Below are 13,920 nucleotides of genomic sequence, written 5' to 3'. Positions count from 1 at the left end.
GCGGAAAGGCATAGAAAGCAACCATGGATACCAGAGATAGTGTGGGAGGAGAATGGGAGATGGCAGATAATGAGAGATAGGGAATCAAGGATGGGAAAAAAAGTGAAATATGCAGGAAACAAGAAATGGAAAATTATTTGTTGACGATAACACGTATGTTGATATGCTTGATTGAGCCAATATACAGTGTATTCTGGATGGAAAATCTCATTTTGTATGCTATAATGATGTACAGTAAATGAATGTAAATAAATAAATTAAAATTTTAAAAAAGAGAATGAGAAAAAAATGATCAGCAAAAAGGCCAGTAAGTGGCATGGTGGTTAAGGCACTGGATTCCACATGGCCAGCTCCACAATTCAAGTCTTGGACCCTGGTCAGTGGCTTAAACTCTCCAGGTGTGCGTGTATGCATGCCCAAAAATCCCAAGAGGAGACTGGAAGAGAAGAATTCCAGTGTGGCCATCCCCTCCTGGAGGGATGGTAATTTTTCACTTTCCCTCTCTCTCAGTCTCTCTGCAGGGAATGCACATGCCCCTTGGCAAAAATTTTAAAAATTAAAAAGATCAGCAATAGGCAAATATTGACGGCAAAACAGGGCAGTAGGAGCTCTGCACGCCTCTGATGGGAATGTAGACTAATAGAACCCACTTTGGAAAATTATTAGGCAGGATCCACTGCCATTGAACATTACACATATAAATAATATCAAGGCACTTCAAAGAGTTGTGGAAAAGTAGAATTGAAGTACCATTTTATTTTTGTGCAAAATAATTTGAGAGCCGGCCCTGTGGCCTAGTGGTTAAAGGAATTAGATCCCACATGGCCAAGTGCAGTTTGAATCCTGGCTCCAGTGGCTTGAAAAACATGCTGGGAAGGACCAGCAGATGGCATAATGGTTATGTTGTTGTACTCCCACGCACTTGACCACAGTTCAGGTCCCAGACCTGGTGCTTAAAACTTATTCTGGGCTTGTGTGCATGTATGTACAAAATTCCAAGAGGAGAATGGAAGAGAAGGAATTGCAGCATGGCCATCCCCCTGGGAGGTGATTTCTTACTTTCTGTCTCCCTGTCTCTCTCTGTCTTTCTGGCAAGTGAACGTGCCCTATAGCAAAAACCTCTCAAAAACAAAACAAAACAAAACAAAAAAACAAAAACAAAACCCAAAACTTTCTGACTTTCCAGTCAGCAGAAACACTTCTCCCCCCCCCCCCCAAAAAAAAAAAAACAACTTAAAAAAAGTGTTTCTTGAAGCCTTCCCAGAATCCTCTACTAGTGCTGGATCATTGTGATGGAAACTGCTGGACAGGCTGAAGAGTTTGGGTAGAGTAAGAGTGGTCAAGACCCCTGATATCTAGGAAAATAAGAGAAGCATAAATATTGACCCTTGTTTTCAGAGATCAGGTTCTACCATTTCTGCTTTGCTTTTCATTCTAGTCATCATTTATTGATTGGACTTAGAAATTAGCCTTCCAACCATGAAGAGAGGCCTGAAGCGGGTTTGCTCATCCCTGCTGGGTGTCATGAGAAGGCCTGGGGCGAAGCACACAGCTGACCTATTCTACAGATTAATGTTGGTGGGTAGACAGGAAAGACAAAAAGCAATGTGCAGAAGTGCTATGATTGCAGAAAGGGAAAAGCAGAGGAGTGAAAAGAGACGCCTGAGGAAGCCACAGGAACCAGGTCTGCTAAAAGGAAAGTGAAAATGGAAGGATTATGAATATTCAGTGACAGAAGAAAAACACACAAAAGGAAAGGTTCTCACACAACACTGTAGTATGTGCATTCTTGAACAAAAATTGCACAAAAATATTGCACTGTTATGGAAATAATAGTTCATGTTGCTGTATGGCTTTTGATATGTTGTTTAAATTGCAGTCTTTATTAAAGGCAGCATCAAAACCCAGGACAAGCCGTGGTGTCATGGTTAAGGTGGCTGGATCCCACATGGCTGACCATACTGTTTGTATCCCGTATCTGGCTTTGGAAGATACACCAGGTGTGTGTGTGCTTGTGTGCGTGTGTGCGTGTGTGCCCAACATCCAGAGAGGAGAATGAAGGAAAAGGGATTGTGGTATGGCCATTTCCCTCGGGGGTGATTTCTCTCTTTTCTTTCCCTCCCTCTTTCTCTCTCTTTCTGTTGATGTCTGTCAAGCACATGTGCCCTACAGCTAAATTTCTTTTTAAAAAGAAGTTTTGGAAAATAACCTGTTCATGTTTTTCTATTTTAAAGAAATTGATTTGTAAATGTCCTTTACATGTTACAAAATACATCTTGCAAAGATCTTTTCTCAATCTACTTCTGCATTTTAAGTCTGTTTGTGGTGTCTTTTCCATTCAGAAGTTTAAACATTTGACTCTGACTTAGGTTATTCTCTACGTAAAAGGGAAGTTTGTTTTGTTTACAAAAGTACTCACTTAGGATATATCAAAAGTGAATATTTTATTTTATTAGAACAGTTTTTTTTTTTCCTGCCAAAGTGGAAAAACAATCATGAACTTTTAATGACTCCTGCAGACCAGATGGTAACTGAACAAAAAAATAACAGGACTTCTTTTAGTTAATTATGAGCAGACTTGCCAACTCAATCTACCCCATCTGGAGCACTAGTTTCTGCTGTTTAATTAGCATAACCCCTCCTACCACTTAAATTCACCTATCTTTTCTTTCTTTCTTTCTTCCTTTCTTTTTATTTTTAAGATTGCCAGAGGGACAGGTCTCACCAGAGATGGGGACTTGAGGGAGTACCCCCCCAGTGGGGTGTGATCACACCACAATCCCTTCTCTTACATTTTTCCATCCCGTTGGGATATTGGGCATGCAAGTACATGTGCCCTGCATATTTTTGATACCACAGAGGCCAGGATTTGAACTGTGCTGTTGGCCATGTGGCGTCAGGCTCCCTTACCCACTAGGGTCCTGGCCAACCCAAAACCCCCTACTCCCTGGTATATCTCTTCCCTTCATTCTTACCTCTTATTCTCTGGCATTCAATGACAGGGAGACTTCAAAAAGTTTGTGGATAATTAAATTAAAATAAGTTTATTTTGAAGCCAAAAAGTTGAGATCCATGCAGTTTTTTCATTACATACATTGTCTGTGAAGTTTTTGACGATCTCACACACAATCTCTCAGTGCCTTAACTGTGACATTGGAAATGACATAGCTTCCCTTGACAGGTTCTTATGAGGATTACATGAACAAATATGTGGTGTGTCTAAAACACTGAACACTTAATGCACAGTAAGCACTCAGCAAATTTTAGCTATCTGTATTGTTAATACTGTGTCGAATTTATTTACTTTTTACCTTACGACTTGTGCCTTTTTAAAAAGAATTATTTAATTTTATATATCATTATTGTTTCTTTTTTAATCCACAGAGATTAAGGGAGAGGAAACATACCCCTCATTTATTTGCTGGGTACAAAATTAAATGACATCAGTAATTCCCAGAAGTCCTAGGAACATTATCTCCAGACAGAAAGACACACTACACGCACTTCATCCCACTTGTTTCTGTGCTTGGTATTTTCCTAGTGTTCAGATGAGGAGCTGATCTCATCAGTGGCAAATTCTACTGGTCGATATCATAAAAAACTGATGATTGTTCCTGACCCATAAAAGGCATTTCTTACGGTTCAACAAATACATCATCATTTCTAAATGGATGGTTGAAGTTTTAAAGTTACTATCTGGATAAAAATTACATTTTGAATTAGACTAAAATGATTCTTTGAAAATATAATAGAAAAAGCATATGAAATAGAAGTTTATGACACAACTTTTTTTTAATTAAGTAGATGCTTTAAATGAAAACCATACTACCATTAACTGACAATGACCAGGTAGCACGCAGATAATAAGGCTGGAGAAGCAGGTTTGTTCTTGATATATTTACATATAACACGGCGTTTGATTCCGAAGTCTATGTATGAACTGGCTTGGCATGATTAACAATTTAAAGTGAAATATAAACATAAGGGCAACTTAACCATGGACATTAATTTATGTGAGTCTATTCGAGGTCGATGATTGTATTTTTAAAAAGTGAGGTAAAAAAATCTGTAGAGCAACCCTGACTCTATGTACACCTGACGGCGAGGGCTGAAAACCCACTCTTGATGACTATCGTTCAGCAAAGGAGTTTATAACATCCATCATGTGTCTGTTTCAAAAACAGCATGCTGCCAAAGTCTTCCTTTGTTTTTTTAACAAGTAAACATTACAGTACTGATAACTTTAGAGACACCAGCAGGATGAACTCCAAAATAAGCTGCTCACTTTCACCAGGCATCCTTGAGCCATGTCTTATGGCATCCATTTTAATCCTGGGGTTTTAAGAACACCTTTTTTGGTTTAATTGGTTTTATGTCTCCATTTTCATCTTCCTCATAATTGACCCGGTCTCTCTTCTTGGCAAACTTTTTTCCAATTGTCCCCACCAAGGTCTCATATCTTCTAGCCATTTCTTCATCTGACACATCAAGCTCCACTGTTTCATCTTCAATGTCTTCTTCTTTGTTCTTGGCATTCATCTGCTGCATTAATTTCTCAACCTCAGGATTAAATCCTCTGAATGACATTCTTCCATAGAGAAGATCTTCACATAACAAGAAACTCTGTTCTTCTATTATGAAACTCTCTTTCTCTTTAAGCTCTGGCAAATCCAAATACCAATGTTCTTCACTAATGATTTTCTTTTCTTCCTCTTCTAGTTGTTTCTTGGTTTTTGAATCCAGTCCTCTTTGCATAAACTTCATGCGCAGCAAGTTCTTGGACAACTTGGTCTTGTGCTTGGCCGCCATATTGCTTCCAGCCCGGCGCCACGTTCCGGCCACCTCATTATTGTTTCTTAAACTTACTACAGGGTATGTGCGCATGAGAGAGAGAGAAAGAGAGAGAGAGAGAGAGAGAGAAAGAGAGAAAGCTGTCAGCTCTGGGGCTTGCACTCTGGTGGGTAGGCCATGTGGGAGCCTAGCACCTCAACCACTATGCCATCTGCCGCCCCTGCCTTGTGCTTTTGATCTTATTTAAGAAATACTTCCCTAATCAATCAATAGAATTTATTTCAAATTTTCCTTCTTTCTTCTAGGTTTTTGGCAAGCCCATTTTGAAGCCAGGTATGGCCATATGGCTTGCTTTAATCAATGAAATGTGAGGTAAAGTGATGGTGTCACTTCTGGGCAAGAGTAATGAAATCTAGGGACTCAGACACCCATTCACCACGTCCCCTTTGTCTGACTTGTGATTGTGAAAGAATATTCTGTGATGGAACCTCCAGCCTTGTAGACACCTGCACGACTGTGAGCACAGCCCTGTTGTGGCTTTTGTGAGGAGTGGCAAAAAGTTGTTTTTTTTTTTTGTTGCTTTTTTTTTTTTTTTGGTAAAAAATGGCTTTTTTTCTCAGATATTAGATAACTTTATTTCTCAGGTGTTGGGAAAATTCTCTTCCTTTTTTAAGTAACATTTTTAGATGTTCATTGTCCACATTTAGGTCATTCATTTCTTTGGGATTTCTTTTATATATGGTACATTGAAAGAAAAAATTACAACAAATTTAAAGGTCAAGTTGACTTTTATTCATAATTACGAAATTGGGCAATATCTCATTCTATAAAATAGAATGGGTGCTTTGATGAACTGAGCAGAGGGAGTTGACTTTATAGGCAGGGGAAGACTGGAGAAAGCAGAAATGAGAAATGAAAAACTGGCTAGTCATTTCAAAGCAACTTTCCTCATGGCATTAAAACAGAAGGGATTTCTTTATCATGCCAGCTCAGGTAAATTGAGCTTTTCCTAATTGGTTGCTGTGAATCTCCTGTATTTGGAAAAACTGGCCCTTTTCAAAGTTCAATTTGATGACATAGCACCTAGCACTAGGGACTCCATTCTAGTCTAGTCTGGTCTGTTGAGGCCTAGTAAAGGAGCTTAGTCCAAAACAGTGATGCTATAGTTTGGATGCGGTTTGTCCCTACCAAAATTCATGTTGAACCATGGGCCAGTAGGTGGTATGGTGGTTAAGGCTCTGCATCCCACATGGCTGACTCCACTGTTTGAGTCCTGGACCCACAGGCTTGAAAAACACACTGGGCATGTGTTCAGGCATGCCCAAAATCCCAACAGGAGAATGGTGGAGAGGGAATTGCAGCATGGCCAGCCTGTCTGGGGGATGACTTCTCACTTTCCCTCTTTCTGTCTCTCTCTGTCTCTCAGGTGAGTACACATACTCCATGGCAAAACCCTATAATAATAATAATAATAATAAAATCATGTTGAAATCTATTGGCTAGTTGGAAAAGTCAGGAGACATTTTTGCATAGAAAAATATGTCCTGGCTTTTCTGACAACCTACTAATTACAATATGTTGATGTTAAGAGGGGACACCTTTAGAAATACTTAGGTCATTGGGGCCAACAGGTGGCATAGTGGTTAAGGCACTGGATTCCCACATGGTTGACTGTGGTTCAAATCCCAGATCTAGTGGCTTAAAACTCATGCCAGGCACCTGTGTATGCATGCCCAAAAATCCCAAGAGGAGAAGAGAATGGAGAAGGGATTGTGGCAAGGCCATCTTCCCTGGGGTGTGGTTTCTCCCCTTCTCTATCTATGTCTCTCTGTTTCTGGTGATCACATGTGTCCTATAGAAAAACAAACAAACAAAACTCTTTTTAAAAAAGCTCTTAGGTCATTAAGGAGGATTAATGACTTTCTCCTGGAAGTGAGTTACGTGTCCTGGGAATGAGTTAGGTCTTGAGGGAGTTAGTTACTGTGATAGTAGTTGTGGCCCTTTCCAGACATGGCTTCCCAATCTTAAACTTCCCAGTTTCCAGAATTGTGAGCTAAATAAACCCCTTTTCTTTGTAAATTACCCAGTTATGGGTATTCTGTTATAGCAACTGAAAACAGACTAAAACAAATGAACTCCCATGAATTTTATTTAATGGGTACAGGCAGTAATCTAACTCAAGTTCCTTTCCTTCGTGTGGACAGCCTGTTGTGTGAACACCATTCGTTGACTCATCCTTCTCTCCTTGATTTGTGAGGTGACCCCTGCCATATTTAGTTCCTGTGTTTGCATGGAATTTTCTTTACTTCTTTAGTCTCTCCATTGATTTTTTAAAAATCTATTATGCACCATTATACTATTTGGTGTTACTATTTCTTTGTCATTTGTCTTTGTAGCTGGTAGGCCAAGGGCAATGTAGTCTTCAGGCATGGAGAATGAGGAGTGAGTGAAATTCTGTGCACCTGAGCCAAACCTACCCTTGGTGATGAACACCTAAACCTGCTGGTTTGAACTGTACATCAGAATGTGCCTGTTCATTTCCTCAGAGATAGTCAGAGTTGGTGAGAGGCAAGGAATAGATGTGGGAGCTATCGTTCAAGTTAATTGACAGGGCTTGATAGCTGTTTGAATTTCTAGTAGAGTAGGATAGGGATAGAGATTTATCTAGAACAGGAATTTATCTAGGGATTTATCTATTTTGAATTTCTGGCACGATCAATCAGTGCTATAAAGATATCTATGGGAAATGTACAACATGAACCTTCTCAACTGTAAAAAATACTGGCATAAAATCTTATGCCTTAGGAGAATTTCTTGAACAAATAATACCAACTATAGAAATACCTAGTTGCTGAAAAGCGAGCACTTATAAATGGTTTATTTCTGTAGATTACAACATCCATCACAATTAAATTGCATTTTTAAGATTGCCGCTGTTAACAGTGCATGCAAACATTGCTTTGTAGTCATAGCACAGTGTCAAGAGACCTGGGACTTATCTCAGGTAGTAGATTTTAGGACAGAGCACTGCCTTTTTGCAGTCACTCGGTAGTCTCTTCATTTGTCGGTGGCAGACATGAGCATTACTAATGTAGATGGTGTTATATCCCATGCTACCCTTCCAATACTGCCAATGTGGAGAGCCAGTCAGGATCTGCTCCCTTGCCTCTCTCTGACAGCCTAGCTTCCCAGACTCAGTGCAGAACACGTCGCCAACAGGTTACTGCTCAGAGGAGCAGCCAAACAAGGATCCCAGGCAGCAGCAGGAGGATTGCAGGGCCTTTTCTCACTCCTGCAGTGGGAGGAAGAAAAGGAAAGGTTTCTGACTGGGACTTCTCAAGACATGGGCCTCTCAAACCATCAGATTTCCCGTTTAATGTCTAAACACTGAGAGGGTAGATTCTAGGCATGTCTCACCTATCTCAGGGTCAGAGAGCCCTTCTTGAGCTTTCTGATACTGTTTCCAACCATTCCTGATTCACCTTCACAGACCTTGCTGCCCTCTGGTTTTACTTTTTCTAATCTTCGTTGGCATGGTATCGTCTCTGTGTATGTGATCTGTGTATGTGTGGCCTGTCATGCAAAAGCTTTCAATTCTTTGAGTTCTTCACTCCACCACTATTCATCTGCTCTTCAATCTAGGCAACTATTTCTATGGAATATCCTTTATCCTACTCAGAACCTGTAAACTAGCCAGACTGGAACGCTCAAGGTCCCTCACCATTTTCTGACCACACCACTCCATCCAGCCAACTCTCACTGTCTTCCTGCAGAACACCTCATAGAAAGTACAGTCCCTGGACCTCCATCAGCACAGCCACCTCTACAGTTCAGACACTCTTGTCTCTTGCCTAGATTACCACAGCAGCCACATCTGTCTACCTACAATCAGGTCCCCTAGTCCCCCTGGCCCTTTGATATATCCCCTAACATACAGTATTTCCCATAACTTATTTTACTGGGTGTCTAACTCTTTCTGAACTTTCTGCACAGCAGGGAAGTTGGAGCTTGCTTATACAAGCTTGTTTATACTTGCCTGTATCACTGAGCCAGGGCTCTGATCTCTCTTCCCGGATATCAGCCTTGTCCTGTAGGAACTCAATACTATTTAGCAGTTGATTGGAGGTATCATTACTCTCTGCTCTGGGGACTTCTGGGAGGAGACCACTCCTCTCACTTTGTGATGGCCTCACTAGTCCCAGCTTCAACTCACCTGAGCTATAGGAATTGACAGAATCTTGTATTCTGGGCTTTTTAGCAGATCTGTAGTAGCAATTGAAGTAACTCTCCATTCTTTGTGGCTTTTCCAGCCAAATTACATTGTATTTTTTACCTGCTGGTTGTCTTACAGTGACTTTCTGGTATACCTCATACCCCGGAATCAGCACTTCTTCTTCATTAGGATAATTAGAGAAATCTTTAATATAAATACCCAGGCAGGTATTGATGACAAACAGCGTCCCACTTCCACTCAGGAAGTTTTGAGAAGTAGCTATCTTTTTATCCAAAGAGGTAGAAGTAAATTGCCCAAATCGTACATTTCCCTTCCCACTGTAATCAAATCTGTTCTGCGAGCCTCTGTAAACTGTGTAACACTTCCCTGTAGAGAGAAGTTGAAGAGCTCTTGTCAAATAGTAATGGAAGGCATAGAACTGAAAGTGCTTTGAATTTTTAAACTCTCTGACAGCTTTGTTAAAATCTGTTGCAATCTTCCCAGTATAGGCCACCAGAGCGGCTCCATGGAAGTCGTTTAATTTTTTGGAATAGCTTATTTTGTTCTTTATCTTCTTCCACCGTTTCTCTGCCTTTTCCCACTCCATTTTAAAATTTTTATTTATGTTCATTTCTCTCTTTATCAGCTGGGGTGCCTCTTTCTCCATTTCTTGGACACAGCCCAAATACTGGTCGTCGAAGATCTGGGAAGCCATGTCCAGCTTGGTTGGCAACATTTGGCTGGTCACCTGTTAAAAAAGAGCAGTCCCTTGACCCCTGCACTGAGGAATCCGAGTGTGCCGGACACTGCCCAGGGACTACAGCATGGGCTTCCTGTCAGTGTGTGATTTCACATGTTCCTATATTAGGGCTAATATATAGCACACGTATGAACACAATCTTACTTACACTGTGGATAGTGTAAAAAGCTAAGCATTGTGACTCTATTTTGTTTACTAATATTCTTTTTTAAATAGTTTTCAGATTCACATCCTGTACCTAGCTCTAGCGATAGACTCAACTCCGGGAACTCTATTTGTCTCAAAGATGTGAGGAAAAGGCCAGGTTGGCAGGATTTATTACCTGCTGTGTTAGCCACCAAGTTAGCAAGAAGAAGTGAACAGTTACGTGTAGAAGAGATGGCATCTTCAAGTACTGCAAATAAACATAAGACAACATAAGTTAGGTGTGAACATTAGTTTCATGGTGTTAATGTATTACTTTGTGTTAATGAGTCACTACTTCAAATCCCAAAGTTCAGGATTCCTAAATAACTAACCAGGATTCCTTAAAAAAATAAAAATAAAAAAATAAAAAGCCTTTCTTTCTTTTTTCTTTCTTTCTTTCTTTCTTTCTTTCTTTCTTTCTTTCTTTCTTTCTTTCTCATTCCTTATTTCTTTCTTTCTTGAGAGAGGCGACAGGTACTACCAACTGAATCTTCATACTATACCTCCATGTCTAAAAAAGAAACATAATACAGGTTGCTAACATTTATGGAGATTACTGCTTTCCCCAAGAGGTGCCAGCCCCATTTCAGTCAACCCTCTAACCCTCTGGGGAGAAGACCATCCACTCCTCAATGTCTTTTCCTACTACCCACTTCAGCTTTCCACTGCAATCTTTTGCCCAGCATCTCTGAACATAATCGCAACCACACCTTCTTCTCCTACAGTCAATAATCTCCGACACTCAGTCACAACCACCTTACACCCACCATATGATGCTGAGGCACCAAGGGATGGACTGCAGTGAGTCTTTATTTCGTGTTGCCTTGGGATCTATTTGGAATAGAAGCTTAACTTTCTCATACCAGAAGCAGGGCTCAATCACCCTGGATCCAGTTTTCAATTTCCCTCTCCACCTCCCAGTTCCTCAAAGTGGTCAGTCCAGATATCTGCTTTATGTAACTGCTCCTGAGACCACTTCCCATGGGAAGCTAGGTACAGCCTACTTGGCTGGTTTCACTGACCCTCACAGCCCACGTGTACTATGCCCATCTGTCAGTAATCATCTCTCTGTCACAGCATGACCTCAGGAACTGACTGCATGCTTTAAACCTACCCATTAAAATCCCCCGAGACTCTCATTTGAACACCTCCAACCTGAGTGAAAGTGTTGGCCTCCAAGTTCCCCTCCCACAACCTTGCCTGCACTCCCTGATCTCCAAGTGTGGGGTCTCCAGGCATTCTGTGGAATGCAGGAAACCATAGTAGGAACATCTTTATTTCCACCTTGTGTCTCTCCTAATCCTGAGAAGAGTGCTTTCCATCTTAAAGGTCCTAAACAAAAACAAAGGAGATGGTAGAAGTTGGTGTGTATGTGGAATTGGGAGGGAAAGGGAGAAATCAAGTATATATACTTATTCTGATCCAAAAGTCTAGGTTTGACTAGCTGCAGGACAAGGGCCCTCGCATTCCGACACAGCAGTAGCAGCGATGCCTTAAAAGGTCTGGGTGATACGTTCCATGATCTTAGATTATGTTTGAAATTTCTAGAGGGGTGATGTTTTTGTCCTTCGAGATGTTTTCCTCTTGCCAAATCTGACTCTTATCACCTTATTCGTAGCATTTCTTTTTCTTTTTTCTTTTTTTTAAAGGTTTTTGACTTAGGGTATGTGCACTTAAGGGAGACGGGGTGGAGGAAACAAGGACAGTGAGAGACAAAGTAGGAAATCCCCCAGGGAGATGGCCATGCCTCAGTCCTTTCTCCTTCATTCTCCTCCTGCCATGCACACACATGTTCCTGGCAAGATTTTCAAACCACCTGCTCCAGGACTGGAACCGCGGTCAGCTATGTGGAAATCCAGCAACGTAACTGCTATGCCATCTGCTGGCCCCAGGAGTATTTCTTACCTGGGACTGACTTTGTGGCTTTGGCTATTGACACATAACCCACATCATTGTGGACAACTCAACCATCAGACCTTGTCCCAGCCCCCTTCTAACACCCCATCTCTCCTCAGGGGACGTTCCTGATCTCCTTACCATCAGAGGTGCTTCCTCTTTAGAGGACCAAGTGCAGAGTTGTCAGGTACCCGAGCTCAGGCAGATCTTGGGCGATTCCGTCACATTCCCACTCTGACAGTGGTGCCCTGGCCTTTTTATCTTGAGGAACTAAGTGCTTTCAGTTTCAGACCCGATTTGATAGGGAGAAAAGAGAATTTATGAAGTATTTATTGTGTTTGGCTACTATACCTTTTCTTATCTTTTCCCAAGAAGAGAGTCAAGTTTTATGTTTCCTCCCCCATAAAATTGCTCTCTCTCTCTCTCTGTGTGTATGTGTGTGTGTGTGTGTGTGTGTGTGTTGTAGTTTGCAGGTAGAGCCTACAAAAAGTAGGGGTTGCTGGTAGATCTTTTTCTCTTACATTTGGTTTTAGAAATTACAAGAGCCATCTGAGGGCATTAGTTCAAGGGGAAAGGGGAGAGCAGTGAGTACAATTAGGGATCATTTTTGCGATCTTCCTCACTCTTTACTGAGTCCAACACTCCGTTTTGATTTGCTCATGAACTGACTATCCCATATAAACACACTGTTAATTTTGTACATAATTTCCTTTGGGAACTACCAAAGGAAAGGTTCTAGATACACTCCTTGTAATGAATTTGTTGGTTTCCTGGGTAATGAAACCAACAATTCCTCAGCCATTAAGTGACTTTTTAGATGAAAACACACAACAGATCAGACTGCTGGGCATCTGAATTCCCGTATCTCATCCTAAGTTCTAATATAGCAGTAATATACTATTTTATACTAAAGCTTTTTTTTTTTTTTTTTTTAAGATAGAGAGTTTTTGCTATAGGAGGGCATGTGTGCTTGTTGGAAAGAAAGAGACAGACAAGAAACAAGAAATCACCCCCAGGGGGGTTGGCCATGCTGCAATTCCTTCTCCATTATCATGTTGGGATTTTAGGCACGCACATACATACACTCAATATGAGTTTGAAGCCACTGGGTCCCAGGACTCGAACCATGGTTGACTATGTGGGAGTCCAGAGACATAACCATTACATCATATGCTGGTCCCTTAAAACTCTTTACAAGTGTATTTATTTCTTAGAGAGAGAGAGAAATCCCCCCACACACACACACACACAGGAATCTGAATACCACGATCTATCCCCAGCCCCAGCTTGCACAAGGAGACCTTGGGATGTGAACCCAGGACCTTCCCATTAGCTTCAGCATCATGCAATGTTTATTACCACTGCTCCACCGCAACTGGCCTCTATGATTCTTTTAATGGAAATCTTATAATAAACCTTAGTAAGTTTTGACCGTGACAAATAAAATTCCCTTTTTGTGAGAAAAAAATTTTAGCAAGTTTTCATATCCATTTAGGTTTTTGTCTAAACTGTCCCTTTTTTTTTTTCTTTAAGAAACTACCAGTCAGGTGGGGCCAGCAAGTGGTATAGTAGTTACAGTGTTTGACTCCCACAGGGCTCACCACAGTTAGAGTCCCAGACCCATCGGCTTGAAAATCAGATGAGCACATGTGTGTGTGTGCCCAAAATCCAAGGAGGAGAATAGAGGAGAAGAGAATGCAGTGTGGCCGTATCCCCTGGGTGGTGATTTCTCACTTTTCCTCTCACTGTCTTTCTCTGGGGAGCACCCACAGCCTATGACAAAAAACCTTAAAAAAAAAAAAAAAGAAAGAAAGAAAGAAAAAAGAAAGAAAGAAGGAAAAGGAAAGAAAAAGAAAGAAAGAAAGAGAGAAAGAGAGAAAGAAAGAAAGAAAGATGAGAAAGAAACAACTAGTCAGGGTTAGCAGGTGATGTGGTGGTTAAGGTGCTAGACTCCCACACAGCTGACTGCAGTTCGAGTCCTAGACCTGGTGGCTTGCTTTCTTGCTCTTCCCCACTCATCTATCTTTCTCTGGTGAGTACACATGTTCTATAGCAAATTTAAAAATAATGGGGG

At 41.0% G+C, this 13,920-nt stretch overlaps 1 protein-coding gene and 1 pseudogene across 1 annotated transcript; both read right to left on the bottom strand.

Moving 5' to 3' along the window:
- Window positions 1–4,202: 4,202 nt before the first annotated feature.
- LOC102468091 (M-phase phosphoprotein 6 pseudogene) lies at window positions 4,203–4,819 on the bottom strand (annotated as a pseudogene).
- Window positions 4,820–8,741: 3,922 nt separating this feature from the next.
- LOC114009059 (T-cell ecto-ADP-ribosyltransferase 2) lies at window positions 8,742–11,189 on the bottom strand. The gene is made up of 3 exons (XM_027774518.1): window positions 11,106–11,189; window positions 10,087–10,158; window positions 8,742–9,752 (listed from the first exon to the last, which is right to left on the bottom strand). Exons 1-3 carry the CDS (start codon window positions 11,187–11,189, stop codon window positions 8,742–8,744), a joined length of 1,167 nt encoding a protein of 388 aa, XP_027630319.1.
- Window positions 11,190–13,920: the final 2,731 nt, after the last annotated feature.

This window comes from Tupaia chinensis, unplaced genomic scaffold (genome assembly GCF_000334495.1).
Source record: "Tupaia chinensis unplaced genomic scaffold, TupChi_1.0 Scaffold000047_1, whole genome shotgun sequence".
NCBI classification, from domain to species: Eukaryota; Metazoa; Chordata; class Mammalia; order Scandentia; family Tupaiidae; genus Tupaia; species Tupaia belangeri.
This window is presented reverse-complemented; position numbering and strand designations above follow the sequence as displayed.